General features: G+C 43.1%; 1 protein-coding gene across 1 annotated transcript in view; it reads right to left on the bottom strand.

Annotated features, from left to right (window-relative positions):
• LOC121862157 (rho family-interacting cell polarization regulator 2-like) overlaps positions 1–21,573 on the bottom strand; it is a 79,863-nt gene that overhangs the window by 10,807 nt on the left and 47,483 nt on the right. Inside the window, exons 3-14 of the mRNA XM_042360230.1 lie at positions 10,689–11,146; positions 10,085–10,385; positions 7,472–7,501; positions 5,098–5,202; positions 4,801–4,960; positions 4,108–4,265; positions 3,727–3,887; positions 3,032–3,161; positions 2,453–2,665; positions 2,050–2,166; positions 1,485–1,685; positions 1,062–1,163 (exon numbers count right to left, since the gene is read on the bottom strand). Coding sequence (XP_042216164.1) covers positions 1,062–1,163; positions 1,485–1,685; positions 2,050–2,166; positions 2,453–2,665; positions 3,032–3,161; positions 3,727–3,887; positions 4,108–4,265; positions 4,801–4,960; positions 5,098–5,202; positions 7,472–7,501; positions 10,085–10,385; positions 10,689–10,756 — 1,746 coding nt within the window. The 5' untranslated portion in view covers positions 10,757–11,146. The remainder of the gene's footprint in view (positions 1–1,061; positions 1,164–1,484; positions 1,686–2,049; positions 2,167–2,452; positions 2,666–3,031; positions 3,162–3,726; positions 3,888–4,107; positions 4,266–4,800; positions 4,961–5,097; positions 5,203–7,471; positions 7,502–10,084; positions 10,386–10,688; positions 11,147–21,573) is intronic.

Below are 21,573 nucleotides of genomic sequence, written 5' to 3'. Positions count from 1 at the left end.
CACATGGTACGGGCCGCGGGTTGCCCATGCCTAGGCTAAGGCCATCAAAACATACAATGACTTATATGAAGGGAGTAAAATAATAGTAAGTTAGGTACACGAAGCCTAAAAATAATGTACAAATAAAAGCAAACTAATTCCACTTAATAGTCTCACATTCATCTTCCCAATAATCATATAAAACAAGTAAGATTTCTGACCTACTGGTGGCAGCAAATCAGGGGTTAATGGCCATTGTTCCTGAACTTTTTCTTAGATCAAATCAAATTACATGAAACTAAAGGTACAAACTATGAAGGGTTCACATCAGAGGTTCAAATTGGCTGTGATATTGTTTTTGGTGTTATGTGCAAAAATGGATTACAAGGAATATAAGACGTCTACTGATGATGGCCACCATTTAAAGGTTAAACTGGGTCAGTTAATATATGAACATTCTGTATATCTCCCAAATACACTTGAATTTCTACAATATGATGGTAGTTTTGAATCTCTGTGTGACCTGTTAAGTGATGATATGCAATTATGGTAAAAATACTTTAACGTGCTGTACATATAACACACATACACACATGCTAGACAATATTACTCAGTACATGTTATCATTATTCACCTCGTTGGTGTTTGATGACAGCACACATTAAGTATCAGTTCTATAATTACCTTCTGCAGTCCGGAAGATAATCACTTAGATGAAATTTTAAAGCAAAGTTGACATTTTATCTAAGTTGTTGACTGTTAGTTTCCTTAACAACCATTACAAGTTGTAGAAGTTGGCTGGTTGTTGAGTAAGTCAGTGTTACAGCAGTATAGTCAGTGTCAGTGTTTTTCTTTATACTGTTTTAACATCAAGGAATTTTTGACCATGTTACAGCTGTGGTTCTCAACTGATAAAGGAAAATTACTGTACATCAAACTGTGTAAAGAAAGAACAATAACAGAGATTTTGCCACCATAACACTGTAACTCTCAGTGACCAGCGGCCGATGTGATGTCATGATTCCCTAAATGACACAGCAGTGAACCAACCTCAGCCGACTGGTCCACTACCCAACACTCACCCTGCACATGTCATCAAGGTCCAAGACGGCTTCCTCTAGGGTGTGGAGCTGAGGGAACTGGCCTTGGATATCTTCTAAACATGTTCTCAGACGACTAACAACCTGGGGAAACAAGTTATGTCTTATCACACAAACAAAAACAAACAAACAAACACACACACACACATGCACACACACACACACACACACACACACATAAAAAAACATTCACTGTGAAGCTATTGATTATCTTTATTTCTCTCCCACTTGTGTGTTGTAGCAATTAGGGGGAAATAAACCTCATTAATTGAAATAAATAGTAGAGGAGAATCATACAGGGTGTCCCATAAGTCGTGCACCATAGGAAAAATACGTCACTACAGTAAATTATCGAATGTTTCATCATCTGCTTCATCTGGGTTGTGATGTGTTGTGTTGGGTTACCTTTTTAAGAGTAAGAGGTGGGTTGGTTTCGTCCCAGTGCTGGCCATCACCCCACCTGAAGGACTCTGGCTCAGTACCCAGCATATCTAACTGATGGGACAGAGACTGAGACATGGCGGGCGAGAGTCCCGTTGAGTATGATGACAGGTGTGAGTAAGACCTTGACATAATATCAAGGTTGGAGCCCTGTGAGATGCTGAACTGTGGAGGTACAAGAAATACTTCAGCAACTTGACTCGTAAAAAACAAACGAATACAGATTAAGATGTAAAGTTGAGGTAAATATTAACATTAATTTATTGTTCGGGTTTATCCTCCGCTATGAAAACTGTATTGTATTCAGAGCATTGTACTGGACTACTGTATTTCTTAACCAAAATAATGCACTTTACCGCTAGACCAGTTTGCATACAAGTTTTCAGTACAATATAGCATTTGGAAACTTCTGGGTTATATTCCACAAATGAAACTAAGATGGACATAGACAGATACAGACAGATACACGAATTGGCTTTAAGACAGAAGAAATTTAATACCAAGTTGTGTGTTAGTTTCTGATACATACCTGTGAGTATCTTGCCCACTGCTCCACCCGACTCTCCTTCTTGCGCACCAATGTAAAGTTCCCCGTGTTGTCACATTGTGGGCTGGCTGAGTCTCGTCCATCAAATAATATGGAATCCTGAAAATATTGAAATATTGTTTTATTTATCACCAGTTTAATTTATGTTGGTAGCTATAATAATAAAACAAAATTAATTTCCACTTTGCAATAATAAAACAATTGCATTCTGCCATCTTAACTTGCCCATTACAGTACAGTTAGGTATCCATTCACAGCTAAGTGACCTGCAGTGCTGTGGGTGTAAATTAGTTTCCCTCAGGCCAAGTGGTGAATGTTGTATTAACTCACCATAAAAAAGTGTGATATTCTTATATAAATCAATAATTATCTGAAAAACCTTTACCTGGCTGTCAGATCTCCTTGACAGCCCCTGATAGTCAGAGACGGGGCTGTTGCTGTCAGTCCTGGTGGAGAGAGCAGCGTGAGAGGAGAGTAGACCGCGGTACTCAGACAGAGGACTTGCACTATCAGCTGTTGAGCTACGGGCGGACATGCTGCCAAAACTGCTGTCATGATCACACTCTGGGGACAGGCTGCTGTCCTTGCCAGAGGGAACCTGAAAACACACAAGGTTTAACGTTAGATACAGCTAGACCACAGAGCTCATAAAATACAACTGTATAATGCAAATGAAAAACATGTCTGGTGTCTCATAAGCCGCTGGGACACACACAACCCTTTTAACTTGCTCTTAGGAAACTCTTAACTTCTATTACAGTAGACTGTATTTAATTTATTTTTTTATATAAGACAAAAATGTAGCAATATTTTGTTATTTTGTTATTCAAGAAGTAAAAAAAACAAAAAACAAAAAACAATCCACTGACTTTAGGAGTGTGGAAGCAAAACTTTACTTAGCAAGGGAAGAAAATCTAACCTAATACAAGGAAGAAAATGAAGAATAAATCAACATTATACTCACACTACCAACAGTGTGTGGAGGAGATGAACTAAGAGTGTGAAGCACTGGTGTTCTCCTCTTGTTGCCTGGTGAAGTGGCAGACATACTGGGCGTTCTCACCAGACTATCCTCAATGACACCATCAAGAGGGCTGTTGGCAAGAATAAATATCTCCGGTTATTACCCCCTCAGCCTTCCTTATCTCTTACCCCCTCATTACTACCAAGTACTCTCCCTAATGAACCAATCACTAGTAAAATATCAGGTAAAATGTGAGATGTTAAACCTTTGATCCCTAGTCACAGTATACTCCATGATTACTACCAAGCCTGATAAACAGTGAACCACATACACCCTGACTAAGTGTACCAAGGACCTCTCAAGATAAAACACAACAAAAGCCTCAAGAACTCCAACTAAATCTCATTAATTTTGTTACTTGTATAATTAGTGAGATCAAAGGAAATAACTTAATATTTATAATATTATACTCAAGAGGAAATAAACTCTTATATCAACTCAAGAGAGAACTGAGGAATGGTTATGGTTTACGAATTCGAAACTATAAATTTTTGAGTTTGTTGTTGCAGCTTTTTGTTGTCACTTTCACTATTTAAGAGTAAAGATGACAGACTCCAAGACCCAGACACAAGCATTTACTTCTAGGTTTTGGCAGACATACTGAAAGACAAAGACAGACAGACAGAAACACCTACTTCCAGGTTATAACAATATTGAGCTTGAGGGAACCGGAAGGATTGAGGTTGACTGTCATAAGTTGAGGATGTGGTGAGAAGAGGTCCTTAGTCTCGCACACCTTGTTGCCGATCACCACCGTCTTGCCCAACACTCGCACCTCCACGGCTTTAATCAGCAACTGAAATACGAGGTCAACGTGTTTACTCGCCAAGTCCAATTTTTTTATCGTAAAATAAATATTATACTTTTGAATAATGTTATCTTACTGATTATGGTCCTTGTTGTACCGAGCTCCAACGATCATAAACAAACATAAAATATCCTTTATGTGGTGTTGTTGTCCTCGATTCACCCCAAACAAAATAAAAAATGGGAAATGGGTAAAGATAAAGACGTACCATTTCCCCGATGAGTCCCTTTATGACGGTTCTCTGGTTGTCCCAGTTCTGAGTATTGTCCTTACACACTCTGCCTCGTGACTTCCACTTCTGAGTACCATGTTTGAGAGTCACCTCGAACACATCGCCAGGACACAGTCGAGCAAATCCTTGTATACCTTAAACAACATAAAATACAAATATGGCTTAATAATAAAATACAGGAATTTATTTTAATGATTGTTGTAAATATTAATAAAAGTGGAAGAGGGTGAAAGAGTACAGTTGTATTTTGGATTTTTCAACAGGGGTTTTGGTTTGTACTGTAGAGGCTAAGCAGACATGTCTCATGGCCCCTGTCTGCTTTGCCATTAATAATTTTTTGAACATTCAAGGAAAATTTAAGAATTAGTCACCACCACAACGGGCCAGATGGGGATTAGAGAATAAGAGAATTTATCTACCAGCATCTAGACAGGTGTTAGGATTACATTTAGTTAATTAGACTTAAGGTAAGGATATAAGAGAATTCTCAAAGGTGATAAATGACTAAATCCTCTTATTTCCTAATATCTAATAATAACTAACCTTACCCCATCTGATTCTATGTAAGAGGAACAACTTGTACAATGGCATCCCTTCCATAACAATGCCCTACCTGAGACACCTGTGCGGTATTAACCCAGTTACAGATATTTAATGTATAACTCCCACCTTTCATTTCCAGAGTTAATGTGCCGATGAGTTGCTCAATTTGTACTTCTAAAGCACAAAGAGTCTCTGTACACTCCCTGTAGCCCGATCTAACGTTGCTCAGGGCTGACGCTTTTTCCTTGCCGGGCGAGAGAGCGTATGCGTAGGCCATTGTCCTCACCTGTGGTATAATAATATGTTGTGTGTGATGTTTCCACTGATGATGATGATGATGATGATTGTGATAATATTGGAGATGATGACCATAGTGATTATTTTCAAGCACCATAACACTATACCCTCAGCACCCCCACATACCCCATCTCTCAGCTTCTGGTGGAGGGTGTACTGATCCTGCAGGTCCTCCAGTTTGCTCAGATGGTATTCGATCCTCTTGAGGTAGCGCTCGGCAGCTTTTATTTGCTGTAAAGTCATAGGAGATAAATTACAAACACGTCATGGTGGAAAAACTCATCTGAACGAAGAAACAAACATGAATTAAGTTTGGATTGATATCATAATTAATAAACGTATGATGAAATAAGACTCGATTGATAACATAATGAATGAAGTGTGATGAAATAAGACTCGATTGATAACATAATGAATGAAGTGTGATGAATACAGTATTTTGGCCATAATCCTTATCACACCAATTCTGTTCAAAATCTCATTATATGTACAGTATTAATTTTCATGCTGTGATAAAACAGTCAACTAAATTTGTTTAAAAATGATCTATAATTAAAAAAAAAAGGTCTCATCAGAATACAACCAAATTTATATCTGAATGAAAAATACACAGTGGTGAGTGGGTGATATATACTGTGGTTATTGTAGTGCTATAATTAATCACACAAGGATAATGGGGTCTTCAAATGGCCATTATTCAGGTAATGGCTTAGTTAGGCTGAAGCAAACTGTCCATAAAGCTATATAATTCAGGCATTTTCACCTATTGTCTGTTTATAAATACCGTAATTATATAAAAAAATATTCAGGTAATAATATATGAAAGTGAGTCTGTACTGTACTTAATCTTCCAAGTGTTGACCTGACGGAATAAATACACAGTAAAAATATATATAATTATTTTCATGGAGTTCTGAAAGTGGGAAAATATCACTGATAAGTTGTGTAACATACATGCATCATCTAACACCATGCTGCTATATCACAACACTGTAGAGTATAGACTAACAAGGCGTGCGGTGGAGTAACAATAACAACTGCGTCATTAAACCAGAGGAAACAGTTTATGTGTAGATGTCCAAATTAACTCCACCACTTTATTTCTTGTTACTTTTCGACATCAAATTCACCATCAACTTCCTTTTGTCAGTGAACAGAAAGTAAATCCAGAGGTGGAACTTAAGAGAAAAGAGTCCAAGAACCACTGATTGAAGGAGACTACATTATCCTACCTATAACTACCTTGGATCAATAGGATATAGTAGTTAAGTTTATTTTAACAGGTTAGTGGTTACTGTGGTCTGCCTGGTAAGTGATTGTTTAACTCGTCTTACCTTTGTTCCACTTTCAAAATCATTTTCTATACAAAACAAGGAAGCTTTTACTGAAGATCTGTCAAAAATCTCAAGAAATAGAGTAGTGGACTTGAAGTAAACCTCCAGTCAGAACAATGAAGTATATTAATCCATGCTGCTTCAATAGTACTGGAAATACTTCACCACTTTCTGATGCCACAAAATGAGAAAAGTCATATCAGAATATTATGTCAGGTCAGAGATGTCACAGAAAACAGAAAACAATGTCAATAAACAACCAGAGGCTTCTCACTAGTGCTGTGGAGAGTATCAAGGAGGGAAGTCAGTGTTAATACTAATAATCTTTCCTTTATCACTGATGCAGGAACAAGATGCCAGTAACAGATAGGAAAATGACTATGAAGTGATTTAGTGCTGAGTAAGACAAATCACTGAGTAAGACAATCATATGTACGTATATATTAGTGTCCGGGAGTGAACATATCTTTAGTATTGATATGAAGAGTGTTAGCAGGAGTGTGACAGGCAATGCATATTCCCTAAGAGAACACACCGAGTTCTTCACGCCCTCCATGGTGTTGGTTCATGAATACATTTAAAGATTCTGATCATAATTATGTTATTTACTTGTCACCACTAAGCTAAAGAATACAGGTGACTTATAGGACTTTGGAGTGTCTGCATCTGCTCAAGGCTTTACTGGATGAGTTAGTCAGTGGTGCCTTATTGTCTTCACCACTAGTCGATAACCATTCAGGCAGTCAGCCATTTCTATGTTATACATTGATAACTACTGGACATAAGAAGGCTCCTGACAGTACCTGAACATGTGCCAGTGTTTCTCTGATAGTTGCAATAATGGATCTTTATAATAAAAACATTTAATAAACTCCCTTTAAGCAAAAAGTCTGTTCTGTATCCACAAAATAACATGAGTGACCAAGAATCTGTTTCCGGATGTGTTCGGCCACACTTAAAAACCAACCTCACACTTGAAAAACACCATCAGTCAGGTCAGAAAAGACACAAATTAATGGCAGGTAAACATTAAACGGTAAAACTGTTAATATTACACTTCAGGATGGATGTGTTCTCTCTTGGAATATATACAAAACTTAAGGGCAAGATCTTCATTCAGTAGCTAAACATGACAGAGTACCTCATGCTAATCTGTTGACTCTTACCTTCTCAACCTCATACAGTCGACCCTGTGACTGCCAAGGAGAGAAAAATGGTTGTGTTAGCCTGTCTTGGTCACCTTAACTATGTGGGTAAAACTATTGAAGAAAAAAGAGGACGAATGACGTGTGTTCCCAGTGACTGAGAAGCAAAGCTCGTGAAGAATTCCTTTTCTATATCATTCATTCTAAATGGTGATGTAGTCAAATGAGCCTAAATTTAACCTAATCATTAGGATTGGGACCTATTTTTAATGGATCCTGATTATAATGGTAGAATTAGGTTAGGTTCAGACCCATTTAAATAAAAATATAAACTAAAAACATGTAATTCATAGTACAGTAAATACAAATTAATTTCTCACTGCTTTAGGTAAATCAGTTAGTGCTCTTTCTCCTCAAGAACTTCATAACATTACACACAGTGTGCAGGAATGTAGTGTAGAGTATTGTGGTGATGATGACGACGACAGTTACAGACAACAGGTGGCAACTGTATTGGGCAGTAAATATTCAAGAGCATCAAGTGGTATTAAGTCCACCATAACCACTTGCTGAAGATTCCCATCTTCCTCCCTCCCACAATATGTGCAAAAATGGAATGCATGGAACATGGCCACCGTCCCTACAGCTAACTTCCACTGATGATGACTGCTATTCCTACAGGTAACTTCCACTGATGATGACTGCTATTCCTACAGGTAACTTCCACTGATGATGACTGCTATTCCTACAGGTAACTTCCACTGATGATGACTGCTATTCCTACAGGTAACTTCCACTGGCGATGACCACCGTACCTACATTATAATAATAAGAAGGATGGGCAAGATCATTACCCAACGTCTTTAAAACAATAAATAACACTAATCCCTCATGTGGCCAGAACATTATGAGTTAGGTGGTGACTACAGACAGACAGACAAGAACACCTCACCACTGTCACTATTACCTGCCACCAGACTGTCCTTCACCTGTGTCACGAGAAGAAGCCCAGTAGAGGAATTATGAACAGTGATATACAGTAGTTAGTGGTGCTCAACACAGGGGGAGGAAAAACAGACAACTGGAAGAAACGAACAAATGGGTCGGGTCAATTACAGGTCATTGTGTGGGAACAGTGTAGCGGCAGACTGTGTTATCTCACAAGCAACTGTAGGGAGGAAGAACTTTGACCTAGTACAGTAGATGATATTGATTTCTATTGATTATATTTAAAGGATTTTGCCATAGATTACGTTAAGAAGTAAGCCATAGGTTTGCCATAGATGACATTTAAACAGCATTATAAGGGCTCGTGTGGTAGTTTGTCACGTTACCAATATCATTTGTCCTTTCCATTAGCCACACATTCTCCTCTTAAAGATTGTCATGATTAAGTGTTTCATAACAAGAACCAAACAATGAGTGGGAGTAAAGTCCATCACTATCTGAGTGTGTTCAAGGAGCCATAATGGTATATAAACCATCAGTTATTGAAGGTAATGTTTAATACTAAGGAAACTTCCAAGTCAAACGGGCCAAGACTCGTGTAAATAAAAATGGAGAACACTTATCCATAAACCTTCATTTTATAACAGTACAGTAAAACGGACCCTTGATAAAATGAACTTTCCTCTCCATAGAGTCTTTTAAATAGAGGTTACACTATATTAACATCATGAAGCTGTAAAATTAATCTTAACTCAAATCTCAATGTCTTTCTCAGGTTATTAAATTTAAATAATCTTTATATGGACAAACAGACATCCACAAGACTATATACACCTCAATATTATCAGGAGGGGGACAACAGGCATATACCTCTCTCTCTATGTTACTTGCGAGACTTTAATCATGTTCCGGGTAAAGCACGTTAACTGACGGCTATGAGGTCCCTACTCCCCCATCATATGTGTGGAAATGGAACACGAGGAACATGAAACGCCTACTGATGATGGCTGACGTTTACAGGTTTAGAAATGGAACACGAGGAACATTGAACATCTTACTGATGATGGCTGATGTTTACAGGTTAAGCCTATCACCAAGCACTACTAACGAGCCATTAACAGCAGGATGTAGTGAGGCAATATTATAGAGCAAAAATAGCATCAAAAGGAAGAAAATGATTTTTATTAACCCTTTAGTGTATATCAACATGAGTATGTGTGTGTGTGTATGAGGAGGGAGTGAAAAAACAAAAGAGGTACAGTATGGCAACATGCATGCAGTTTATGGCTGATTTAATTCTACAAAAAACATACTGGAAATCTGTAATATTCAAGATACAAATACTGTACTGTATATTAAACCTTTTGAATCCTCTGAAACATGTTACAGTAGTTTTATATTTGTGGGAAACTAATATAGTAATGTAAGTGAGTGAGTCTCAAGTCCTGTTTATCATAAAAGCCCAAACTGAGAAAATAGTATTGAACTTCTTAACTACAGTCATGTGAAGTCATATATTTTATATGACGAAGGTTGTAATACTGTTTTATCAAGTCTTAAGTGTCTGTGTGAACTGGGAAGGAGGGCATTATGGGTACAATACAGCAATCCTCATCTTAAGAATGTGTTGTTAGAGTGTGTTGGTTGGCAGAGTATGTTGATAGAGTGTGTTGGTGTCACTTATACCTGGTGGAGGTGAGAGTCTTGCTGTGCCTGGTGTAGGGAATCTAGGTCTTGCCTGGTGACCGCTATACAGTCCCTCAGTCCCCGGGCCACGCTGGTGCTGATCTGGGAGGCCCGCTCGGGTCGTGGGGACTTGGGGACCTTCACGTGAGGCGGCAGGGCCAGTACCCGCCGCACGTCCCTGGGTGATGATCCTGTCTGGCCCAACACGCCCTGACCTGCCCATCCTGCTCTGGCTCCGGCCTGCTGGGGAGATCCTGCCCCTGATCCTGTGCGGCGGTGGGTGAGTAAGCCGCCGAAGGATCTTGAAAAAAAAAATTGAAGTGTTTTATTTAGACATAACTCAGTGTACTGTACAGTTGCCGTATAATAGTAATAATACTGGCCTGGTTGAGTCTTCTGAGAGGTGAACTGAAGAGACATCACATGAAACATAAAGATAATCAAAGACCATGAAATATTATACTGTTGTTGCACACTTTGTACCAGTAATGTTATGGCTAACTTAAGTATTTCAATGTGGTTTGTGTCTATATATAATAATCTGCCTTGTATGTTTATTACTCTGTCTTCCATATACTTAATCTGGTTAGTTACATGAACACACCTGGATCGCGTGAGGCCCTGATGTAGAGGAGAGCCATCACGCCCTTCACAACGCTCACGTAAGGACATGACCCCTCCAGTATGACAGAGCTCCTCCTCCTCCTCCTCCCCCTCCTGCTCCTCCCCCTCCTGCTGCTGCTGCTGGTGGTGGTGGTCTGGGTCTTCTCGTTCGTCGTCGGGAAGGTGGGCCGACTCGTACCCGGGGTCTGAGAGAGCTGCGTGTAGGCAGGGACGATGAGGGGCATCCGACGAGGAGCAACACGATGATGACGCCCCCGAAGAAGACGTGTCGCTGCGAGAGGAGTTGCTACGGGTGGTGCCGGGGACGCCTGCCCCCCCCTGGGATGGTCCCGGGGGGTTCAAGCTGCCCCCTACCCCCCCCTCAACAACAACACTGTGGTCAACGTCTCCAGCAGCCAGCGGCTCCCCCACCTCCCACAGTTCCACTCCCAGCCGCACCTGTAATGTCAACCAGGCACCTGTGAATGCTACACCCCGGCCAGGTAACTATACATAATCATCTTACACACTATATATATTATTTATACATAATGTATAAGTATACATAATTATCATACTTACTGTACATAACCAGCTATTATACATACCCAACTGTATCTGGGAGTAAGTACAGTATACACATGTAATTTCTGTATACACACAACCATACACAAGGTGTCAACACTGTACCATTAGTGGAAGTGTAGTGGGAGGGTGTGGCAGGGTTAGGGTGTGGCAGGGTTGGGGTGGTGTAGGGTGTGGCAGGGCTGGGGTGGTGCAGAGTGTGGCAGAGTGGTGTAGGTAGTGGCAGGGCTGGGGTGGTGTAGGGTGTGGCAGGGCTGGTGTGGTGTAGGGTGTGGCAGGGCTAGCGTTAGGGTAGGGTAACGTTAAGGAGGGAGGGGAATGGAGGAGAAGGGAAGGGAGGAGAGGGGAAGGGGAGACAGATGAGAGAAGAGGAAGAAAGAGAGGGGAGAGGAAGGGAGGAGAGAACAAGAGGAAGAAAGGGAGGGGAAGAGAAGGGAGAAGTGATATCTCTAGGAAAATGTTGCCTCAGTCACTCACAGTCACTCATAACGTAATTACCAGTTATGCGCATAAAGACCCTTATATAGTTGTTGTTGTTGTTGAAGCGCAGTAACGTCACTCAAGAGGTTACTCATGAGTGTCGACATACACACCAACACCACAGGAAGTACACAACAACATCCGTTCTAAGTATGGACGTCACGTGATGAGAAAGACATTATATTACTCATACACTCACGTCATTACTCTATTTATTTACATGGTTACTCATTCAATTTGCATGGTTACTCATTCATTCACCTCATTACTCATTCACTGACGTCATTCAAGTATTATTATGTCACCTTAACGTTACCTGGGGTTGGATTAGGTTAGGTCAGGACATAGATAGGTGTGTCAGGTTCAAGGTTCAACAGTGGGCCAAATCCCATTCACCAAGGAGGCCGTGACGTCATCGACTTTACCAGACCTTACAGTTGATTATAAAGAGACCGACACTGAGCTGCTGTGTATATTAGTCACTGTGCCTATTAAATTTATACCACGAATCCTCCACCAACACACTAGGCTATAATTTGTGTCTATATTATCGGCTCTGTATCTGTCATTTCTCTAGCTAAATAAACTGTTTCATTATCAATATCGATATAAAACTCGAGTCTTGGTTTAAGTTGGGTGGCCATTTTGGGACGTGATTTTAGGGTCGTAGTTAGGTTGTTGTGTACAGTTACGAGAAGGATTTTAAGATCTGAGAATTTAACTTTTGATCGTAGTTTACGACAGTTAGTTGGATACGTGGTTGAGTGTACAGTAAAGAGGAATATTCAACACAAGAATCCCTGGGACCACGATGAACAGGAGCCAGTGTTTACATTCAGCTGAGTGTTTACATGACGGTGTTAGGACGGAAGGAAACTGACGGTAGATGTCCTGGGAAACTCCAGGCCGGATATCTCCCCGTCTGCTGCTGCTGCCTGCTCGTGTGTTGGGTCATGTTACCGCGGGTGGAGGGGTGAGGGGTGTGGGATGGTGAGGGAGGTGTGGGAGGGTGAGGGTCGTGTGGGAGGGTAGTGTGGGAGGATGAGGGTTATGTGGGAGGGTCGTGTGGGAGGATGAGGGTGGTGTGGGAGGGTCGTGTGGGAGGATGAGGGAGGTAAGGGATGATGAGGGATCCAGTACACCTTCCTTCAGCAGATCCTACATAGAGACGACCACCAAGGCGGAAGTGGTGAGGTCCTATTGGTGCTGGACTTCACCAATCACCACGCGGTTCACTAGGGAGGGAGGGAGGGAGGGAGGGAGGTAAGAAGAGCCTCATCAGCCTCCTCAATCCTCACATGAGTCACTTAACTCACTTATTATAAACAGTGAAGTGATATGATGTGTTGTGTGAGTCAGTGTGTGTGTGTGTGTGTGTGTGTGTGCAAGGGATCCACAACAGGTCTCCACACCTACATGGTCAAGACAGGTGGGTATGTGAACTATTAGGCGTATAATCATTAACCTGCCTCAAGAGTTCGGGTATGAGATATCAACAACTTTTTCTCTAATGAACCCAAACACCTCCCCCCCTCTCTCTACAGTGAAACAGACGCCAGCAGTGACTCATACAGTGATGGTGACCTGTGTCTGTCTTGTAGTTGGTGACAGTGACAGCCTCCTTACTGTCTACCGTCACACACACACACACACACACACACACACACACACACACACACACACACACACACACACACACACACACACACAATCTCTACTAATAACAACACAACAGTTATCAAAACAACTATGACGTCACCCCAGTCATCTCTGCCCTCACCACTATAGACAGACAGACAGACAGACAGACATCCAACCAAAGTAAACATACACAGTCTATACTTAGCAGCATCAACTGTCTCTCTCTTAATAACAACAACAACTACCACTACTACCAGCATGACTACCACCACCACCTACCACCATCACAACAAGAGACAGCTGCAACGGACGACTCACTTGGCTGCCACTAACGCCCCTGCTCCTCCTCCAGTCTTCCTCCTCCTCCTCCTCCAGTCTTCCTCCTCCTACCTCCTTAACCAGTCCTACTTCACTAGTTTTCCTCCTCCTCCTTCACTAGTTCCCCCCCCCCTCCTTCACCAGACCTGCCTACACTACCATCATACTACGCCCACACCCCACACCCTCCCTCCAACACCACCACCACTACACCCTCCCTCCAACACCACCACCACTACACCCTCCCTCCAACACCACCACCACTACACCCTCCCTCCAACACCACCACCACTACACCCTCCTCCACACCACCACCACACCCTCCCTCCCACCACCACTACACCCTCCCACCACACCCCCCACACACCACTACACCCTCCCTCCTCCCTGCCACACCACACCCTCCCTCCCACCACCCACCCCTACACCCCTCCCTCCCACCACTACACCCTCCCTCCCACCCACCACCACCACCCTCCCACCCACCACCTACACCTCCCTCCACCACCCACTACACCTCCCTCCACCACCACCTCCCTACACCACTACACCCTCCCTCCTCCACCACTACCACTACACCCTCCCTCCACCACTACACCATCCCTCCACCACCCACACAACACCTGGTAAAAGGCGTCACTTGGTTCAGAAGCAAGTGTGGGCCGCCAGACTTGTCAACACACTACACCCTCCCTCCTCCTCCTCCTCTCTCTGACGTGTACTAGAAGAAGAAGAAGAAGAAGAAGAAGAAGAAGAAGAAGTCCTCACAACAGTCCCTAATGGAAGAATCTATTGAACCTTAAATCCATTACCTTTGTGTACACGTAAATACATACAATTATACATACATACATACATACATACATACATACATACATACACACCCAACTAGTGAGCTGTTGTTTGTATATAAAAGTCCACGTGCTATATGGACTGATGATATACATACATACATACATACATAAATACATACTTACATACATACTTTCATGGGTTGGGTTGGATTAGGGTAGATTTGGTTAGGTTAGGTTAGATTGGCCTTATCACCATCTACTTATATTCTACCACCATTTACTTATAATCTACTACCATCTACTTATAATCAACCACCATCTACTTACTGTATATTCTACCACCATCTACTTATAATCAACCACCATCTACTTATATTCTACCACCATTTACTTATAATCTACTATCATCTACTTACAAACAACAATTACTTACATCACTATTGAGCATGACGCGCTACCACTTAACAAAACCCAAACTTCTTCTTCACTACGGTCACATTATCACACTTTTATAAGTAGGAGTAGTAGTACTTTTAAGACCACTACGTCATCAATATTCACTTTATTTCTTCAAGTACGCATTGTAAGTATATAATGCATCTTTACAAGTAACTTCACGAACACTTTTTTATCACTAAGTAATTTTAGAAACGTTGGTAGTGTCTATTTTAGTACATATAAGTTACTTGAGATATTTCTTCCACTTAAAATCAATACACTTTCAAATACTTTTCTTCTTGGTTACTTATAAACGAATTATCACTTAAGTAAATATTGTAAGTGAATAAGATATCGACACTTTATAATATCTATTTTCTTTTGTCAATGATTTTGGGGAAAGTAAGAGCGTAGATAAGTATAAAAGTGAGAGAAGTTAAGGCACGTCCTCCCCACCTTAATGTCTCCACAACACTGAGGGCCCCGGAGGTTGCCGACCTAAGCTCCCCCCTCCCTAAGTCCAGACGCAAGATGGGCCCATGTTAACCTCACCACCACGAACATGCCTAAAGGTAAATTTGTGACCACGACCTATTATCTATTCTTGTGACTTAAGTTTATTATCTCTTGTGTCCGTATGAAGGTTCTGTCCCTCGTGGCACACTAAACAATGGCACTATCCTCATCCAGTGCCATAATCTGTCTCAATTGGTATATAGATTAGATAATATTGTTCACCAGTTTTGTCAATAATGTTGTTGGAATTATTATAACAATGGTTGAATTCTCTCTCTCTCTCTGTTCCCACTTCCTTCTCTCACTCCTCTCTCTTTCCTCACTTCTCTCTCTCTCTTACCTCTGGTTCCCCTCACCCTTCTCTACTCCCCTCTTGTAAGACGACGCTGTCACCGCATCCTACTTCCCCTTCCTGCCCTCTAACTCCCTCTCCCTCACCCCCCCAACCTCCTCACCTCTCTACCATCCTCCTCACCTCCCCTCCCTCCACCTCTCTACCATACCTCACCTCCCCTCCCTCACCTCTCTACCATACCTCACCTCCCCCTCCCTCACCTCTCACCACCATACCTCACCTCCCCTCCCCTCACTTCCTGTCTCTTAGCGACCATCGGGAAGACAAAACAATAGCAACACCCTGCCCCTACCTCCTCCTCCCCTCTTCCTACCCCCTCCCCCTCTTCTGTTCCATCACCCTTCTCCTCCTCCTCCTCTTCTGTTCCATCACCTTCTCCTCCTCCTCCTCTTCTGTTCCATCACCCTTCTCCTCCTCCTCCTCTTCCCAGGGCCACACCTCTCCTCTCCTCTTCCTCCATCTTACAGAAAATCACATTATATTTTACCACAAAAAATCCTCAGTCTTCCAAGTGGAATTTTAAAAAGATTTTGATCGTATTAAGATTTTGGTGGCTTGGTGAAGACTCTCTCTCTTTTCACCCAAATAAAGACACACTTAAGGTTATTAGGAGGACGACGTTAATTACCAGATGTCAAGGTGACGGCCCTTACCTGGAGGTCACACCGATTGACCTCCTCCTTGACCTAACCTCACTTGTCTACGCTGGTCACTGCTTAAATGACCTCCACACACCATAGTCAACAGGCCCAAACCTAACCTAACCAACCCTAACCAAACCTAACCCAACCAACCCTAACCAACCCTAACCTAACTTAATCTAACTAAAGCTAACTTAACCTCCTCCTCCTCCCTCTTCTCCTCTTCATAAAATCCAAGACAGAATCCACAGCTTATCTTCTCCTGCCTCTCCCTTCTTCTCTCTCTCTCTCTCGGACAGGAAGACAGACAGACAGAACGACAAACACAAACATACAAAAGACAGAGAAACAAATAATCATGGAGAGAGAGAGAGAGAGAGAGAGAGAGAGAGAGAGAGAGAGAGAGAGAGAGAGAGAGAGAGAGAGAGAGAGAGAGAGAGAGAGAGAGAGCATTACACAACAACAAGACACTTAAAGGTGAAGCATTTTATAGGTGACCACGACGCTCCCACCACACCGACAGATAGATAGATAGATAGATAGATAGATAGAATATAGACACAGATAGATGGAGAGAGATAGATTGGTGGATGGATGACTAGATAGATAGATAGAATGACTAGATAGATAGATAGATAGATAGATAGATAGATAGATAGATGATAGATAGACACACGCCACCCGGCCCACACGCCCTGGTCAACACAAGCCTACAGAATACTGATTAGTGAGACAGCTCTACACTTTTCCCAAATACTGACTGACTCACTGACTTACTGACGGAGAGAGAGAGAGAGAGAGAGGAGATTCTTAAAGTTAACACTAAGTGGATCTTAAGTTCTGGGAGGGAAAGTTTACGTGGATCATGTTCAAGTTGGGAGGAGGAGGAGGAGGAGGAAGGAGGAGGAGGAGGAGGAGGAGGAGGAGGAGGAGGAGGAGGAGGAGGAGGAGAAGATAGGAGGATAAAGGAGATTAGATGGATCATGTCTAAGTTGGGTGAAGGAGGAAGGGAAAGGAATATAAAATTAAGAAGAATATGAAGGAAGTAGGAATAAGACAGAGAGAGAGAGAGAGAGAGAGAGAGAGAGAGAGAGAGAGAGTATGGACAAACATCTCGACCTGTTGTCTTAGCACTTTACTTCACTTTCTACACGTATCAGAACACACACACACACACACACACACACACACACACACACACAAACACGGACAGATAGACAGGTATGGGATGGGATGGGAGACAGGTGTTAAGGATAAAACCCATAGCAGTTAATGGTTCTCACACAGTAAATAAAGCAGGTGTTTCTTCACGGAGGGAGGGAAGGAAGGAAGGAAGGAAGGAAGGAAGGAAGGAAGGAAGGAAGGAAGGAAGGAAGGAATGAAGGAAGGACATACTACACCTGAGGTGAAGGACAGGTGTGGTCCAGTACAGCCGTTGTTATGGTTTACCTGTGGAAGATAAACATTACCCTTATTAACACTATGCATAAGTAATTAACACACAGGTAATATTTAACACTTGTAATATAAAGGTGATTTAAAAGTTATCCAATCACAGTATTAGTTATCAGACAACACAAGTCACGGTAAGCGGCGGACCAATCAGCACACGGGAGGCCCGATTACGCGTGGATTTTACCAGAGTGCCTCGTGGGGTTAAGGCTATGGCTGGTCGTGTGATGGCGAGAGGCACTCAGGGTGGGTGGGAGGTGTGTAACATTTCTTGGTTGGGAGTTGTACTGATAGGCAAGTGGTATTGGTGGAGAAGTGGCACCGGTGGGCAAGTGGCACCGGTGGGGAAGTAGCATTGGTGGGCAAGTGGCACTGATAGGCAAGTGGCGCAAGTGGCACTGATGGGCAAGTGGTACTGGTGAGCAAAAGGCAAAGATGGGTAAGTGGCACCTAGAGCAAGTGGCACTGGTGAATACAACGAGGCACTGGCTGTCACAACGAGGCACTTCCTTCACCTGGCACTCACCCACACCACCTGGCCCCTAATGGCTGGGTTATGCCGCCCCTCCTTCATGTTGTCTCCAGTCACTCCTTTAGTTAACTCGGATTAGGTTAGGTTATGGTTGGGTTAGGTTAGGTTATGGTTGGGTTAGGTTAGGTTAGGGTAGAGATAGATTTGCTTAGGTTAGGTTAGGTTGAGTTAGTGGAGAGAGAGAGAGAGAGAGAGAGAGAGAGAGAGAGAGAGAGAGAGAGAGAGAGAGAGAGAGAGAGAGAGAGAGAGAGAGAGAGAGAGAGAGAGAGAGAGAGAGAGAGAGAGAGAGAGAGAGAGAGAGAGAGAGAGGGGAGAGAGAGCTAACCCTCGTGTGCCCACCACCATTAATAGGATTATGTCAGTATTTGGTGAAGCTTATAACATAATGTACCCGTAATACTTCCAGTGACAATAACACATTAAAACAACTCTAACACTTTTATCTATCTGTGTACGTTAATGTCTATCTATCTATCTGTCTGTCTGTCTGTCTGTCTGTCTACGAGAATATCTGTCTGTCTACGTGAATGTCTATCTGATTCTTTGTCTCTGCCTTTCTGTCTGTCTGTCTACGTGAATGTCTACCTACCTGTATGTGTGTGTGTGTGTGTGTGTGTGTGTGTGTGTGTGTGTGTGTGTGTGTGTGTGTGTGTGTGTGTGTGTGTGTGTGTGTGTGTGTGTGTGTGTATTGTACATCGGTTCAATCTTTATATAATGGTACATTTGGTTCACTTACATCATCGGGTGGGGGGGGGTTGTACCAGACGCGTCTTTGTTTCCACGAGTACAAGGTAGTTCAGGTGTGGGCGTGGGAGAAGTGGGCGTGGCTACAAGTGGGCGTGGTCAAAGTAAGGATGTATTTAGAACAACGAGCATATAGTGGGGGGTGTAGTGGTGAGGGAGGTGAGGGGTGAGGGAGGTGAAAGGGGTGAGGGTGAGGGAGGAGAGGTGAGGGTCATCTGTGAGGATGACTGTCTATATGGCCTTGACAGCTGAAGGTCCCAGGTGATGTGTTTTACCTTACGTCACTACCACAACTACCACCATTACCACCAACCACAACTACCACCATTACCACCAACCACAACTACCACCATCACCACCTACCACAACTACCACCATTCAACTGAAGCAAAAAAAAAATGCAAAAAAAATTACACTGAGATTCCCTTAACTGCATAGGGTACGTCGCTAAAGGGGATGTGACGTCACCAAAGGGGTATGTGACGTCACCAGAGGGGGGGTGGGTGTGACGCAGCTCTCATCAAAGATCGTTACAGCCTCACCGACTCTTACGTCACACGTCTCCCATAGCAACGCCGCCATGTTGACCTGACTGTGTGTATGAGAGAAAGAGATAGAGAGAGTGAGAGATAGTGAGAAAGTGAGAGAGAGAGAGAGAGAGATACCTCACTCAACTTTATATTAACTTATCGACTTACAATTATTAAGTTATGTCTCTATGTGTGGCTTCATATTGTACTTATTATGTAAAGACTACCTATACGTGTGGGCGTGGGCGTGTGTGGGTACGGGCGTGTGGGTGTGTGGGCGTAGGTGGCACGTGCTCAAGCTGTAATTCCCTCCCCAGAGAGATAAGGAAGTAGACGAGACCAACCACAGAAGTAGAGAAAGTGTCGTCACTGCCACACCACACACACACACACACACACACACACACACACACACACACACACACACACACACTCAATAGCTGGTGTTAAAGCTTTGAAGACTTGTAAAAAAATACATATAATTGGGGTCCTATTTCGGTAATTGTGTCCTGTTGTTCAAGAGCCAATTACAAGAGAAGCCAATTAGCTGTGTGTGTGTGTGTGTGTGTGTGTGTGTGTGTGTGTGTGTGTGTGTGTGTGTGTGTGTGGCTAAAAACAGCATCTGAGTGAGAGTGTTTCTAGATAATTGTGATGACAACCAATTGCAACCAACTACAACCAATTACAACCACTTATTAAACAGTTTAAGATGATGGTGACTGTACGTGGGAGTAATTACTGTACGTGTAATCGATAATTAAACTTACGTGTTCTTAAAATTTATATGTGTGTGTGTGTGTGTGTGTGTGTGTGTGTGTGTGTGTGTGTGTGTGTGTGTGTGTAAATGTGAGTGTGGGTGTGGGCTGCTAGTCACAAACCCAACCACCCACCTACCTACCCACCCCACCCACCCCACCCAGCCCCCACCCACATCACCCACTCTCTTCCCTTTCACTCAAACCCCTCCCCATTTCTCTCTTCTCTCAAACCGCCCATTTCACCCCAACACCGCCCTTTCCCTCCCCCTTCCACCCACAAGAAAACAAACTCTTCAAATTGGCACCAAACTTACGCTGAGACTCTACCTTAACTAGATAGCTTCACTGCCTTATGTTGGTCTCTCTCTCTCTCTCTCTCTCTCTCTCTCTACGCCTCACTGCACCCTTGTCCACTTGAGAAGATGAGATACGTGGTGATATAGGAGAGCTGAAGACACGCGTTGGACATGCCTCACTGACCCTAGACATGCCAAGACACGGTGTCAGATGAGCACACACACACACACACACACACACACACACACACACACACACAGTCATTAAGGAAACAAAACTTGGTCGACTATTGTAGCTCTCCCTTCCCCCTCCTCCACGCCCACCCCCCCACCCCTGGTTCTCGCTGTTATTCTAGCTACATTCACGCCCACGCACGCCCACATTGCCACACAACACTTAAACACTAGGATTTGTCAGTAGAATCCCGCCCACGCCCACAATCACGCCTATATGTACAATCACGCCCACACCCATGATTCTACCGCCGCGCTACCCATATGTCTCACCCATGACACACAGGCAGGGTGTGAGAGTGAAGTGAGAGGTGAGGAGAGAGTGAGAGATGAGGAGGTGAACAGGGGAGAGGGAGTGGGAGGAGTGAGGAGGAGTGGAGAGTGAGGGAGGTGAGAGGTGAGGAGGTGAGAGGAGTGAGGAGTGAGGTGAGAGGGTGAGGGTGAGGGAGGGGGTGAGAAGTGAGGAGGAGTGAGGTGAGGGAGGGTGAGAGGGAGAGAGGTTGACAGTCAGCAAGTCTGTTCTTGTAAAAGCAAATTCTTGGGCAGGTCAACACTCCTTGTTAGTGAGGAGG

The sequence above is a fragment of the Homarus americanus genome, unplaced genomic scaffold (assembly GCF_018991925.1).
Source record: "Homarus americanus isolate GMGI-L3 unplaced genomic scaffold, GMGI_Hamer_2.0 scaffold25013, whole genome shotgun sequence".
Classification (NCBI taxonomy): Eukaryota; Metazoa; Arthropoda; class Malacostraca; order Decapoda; family Nephropidae; genus Homarus; species Homarus americanus.
Note: the sequence above shows the minus strand (reverse complement) of the source record. Positions and strands in the feature narration are given on the sequence as shown.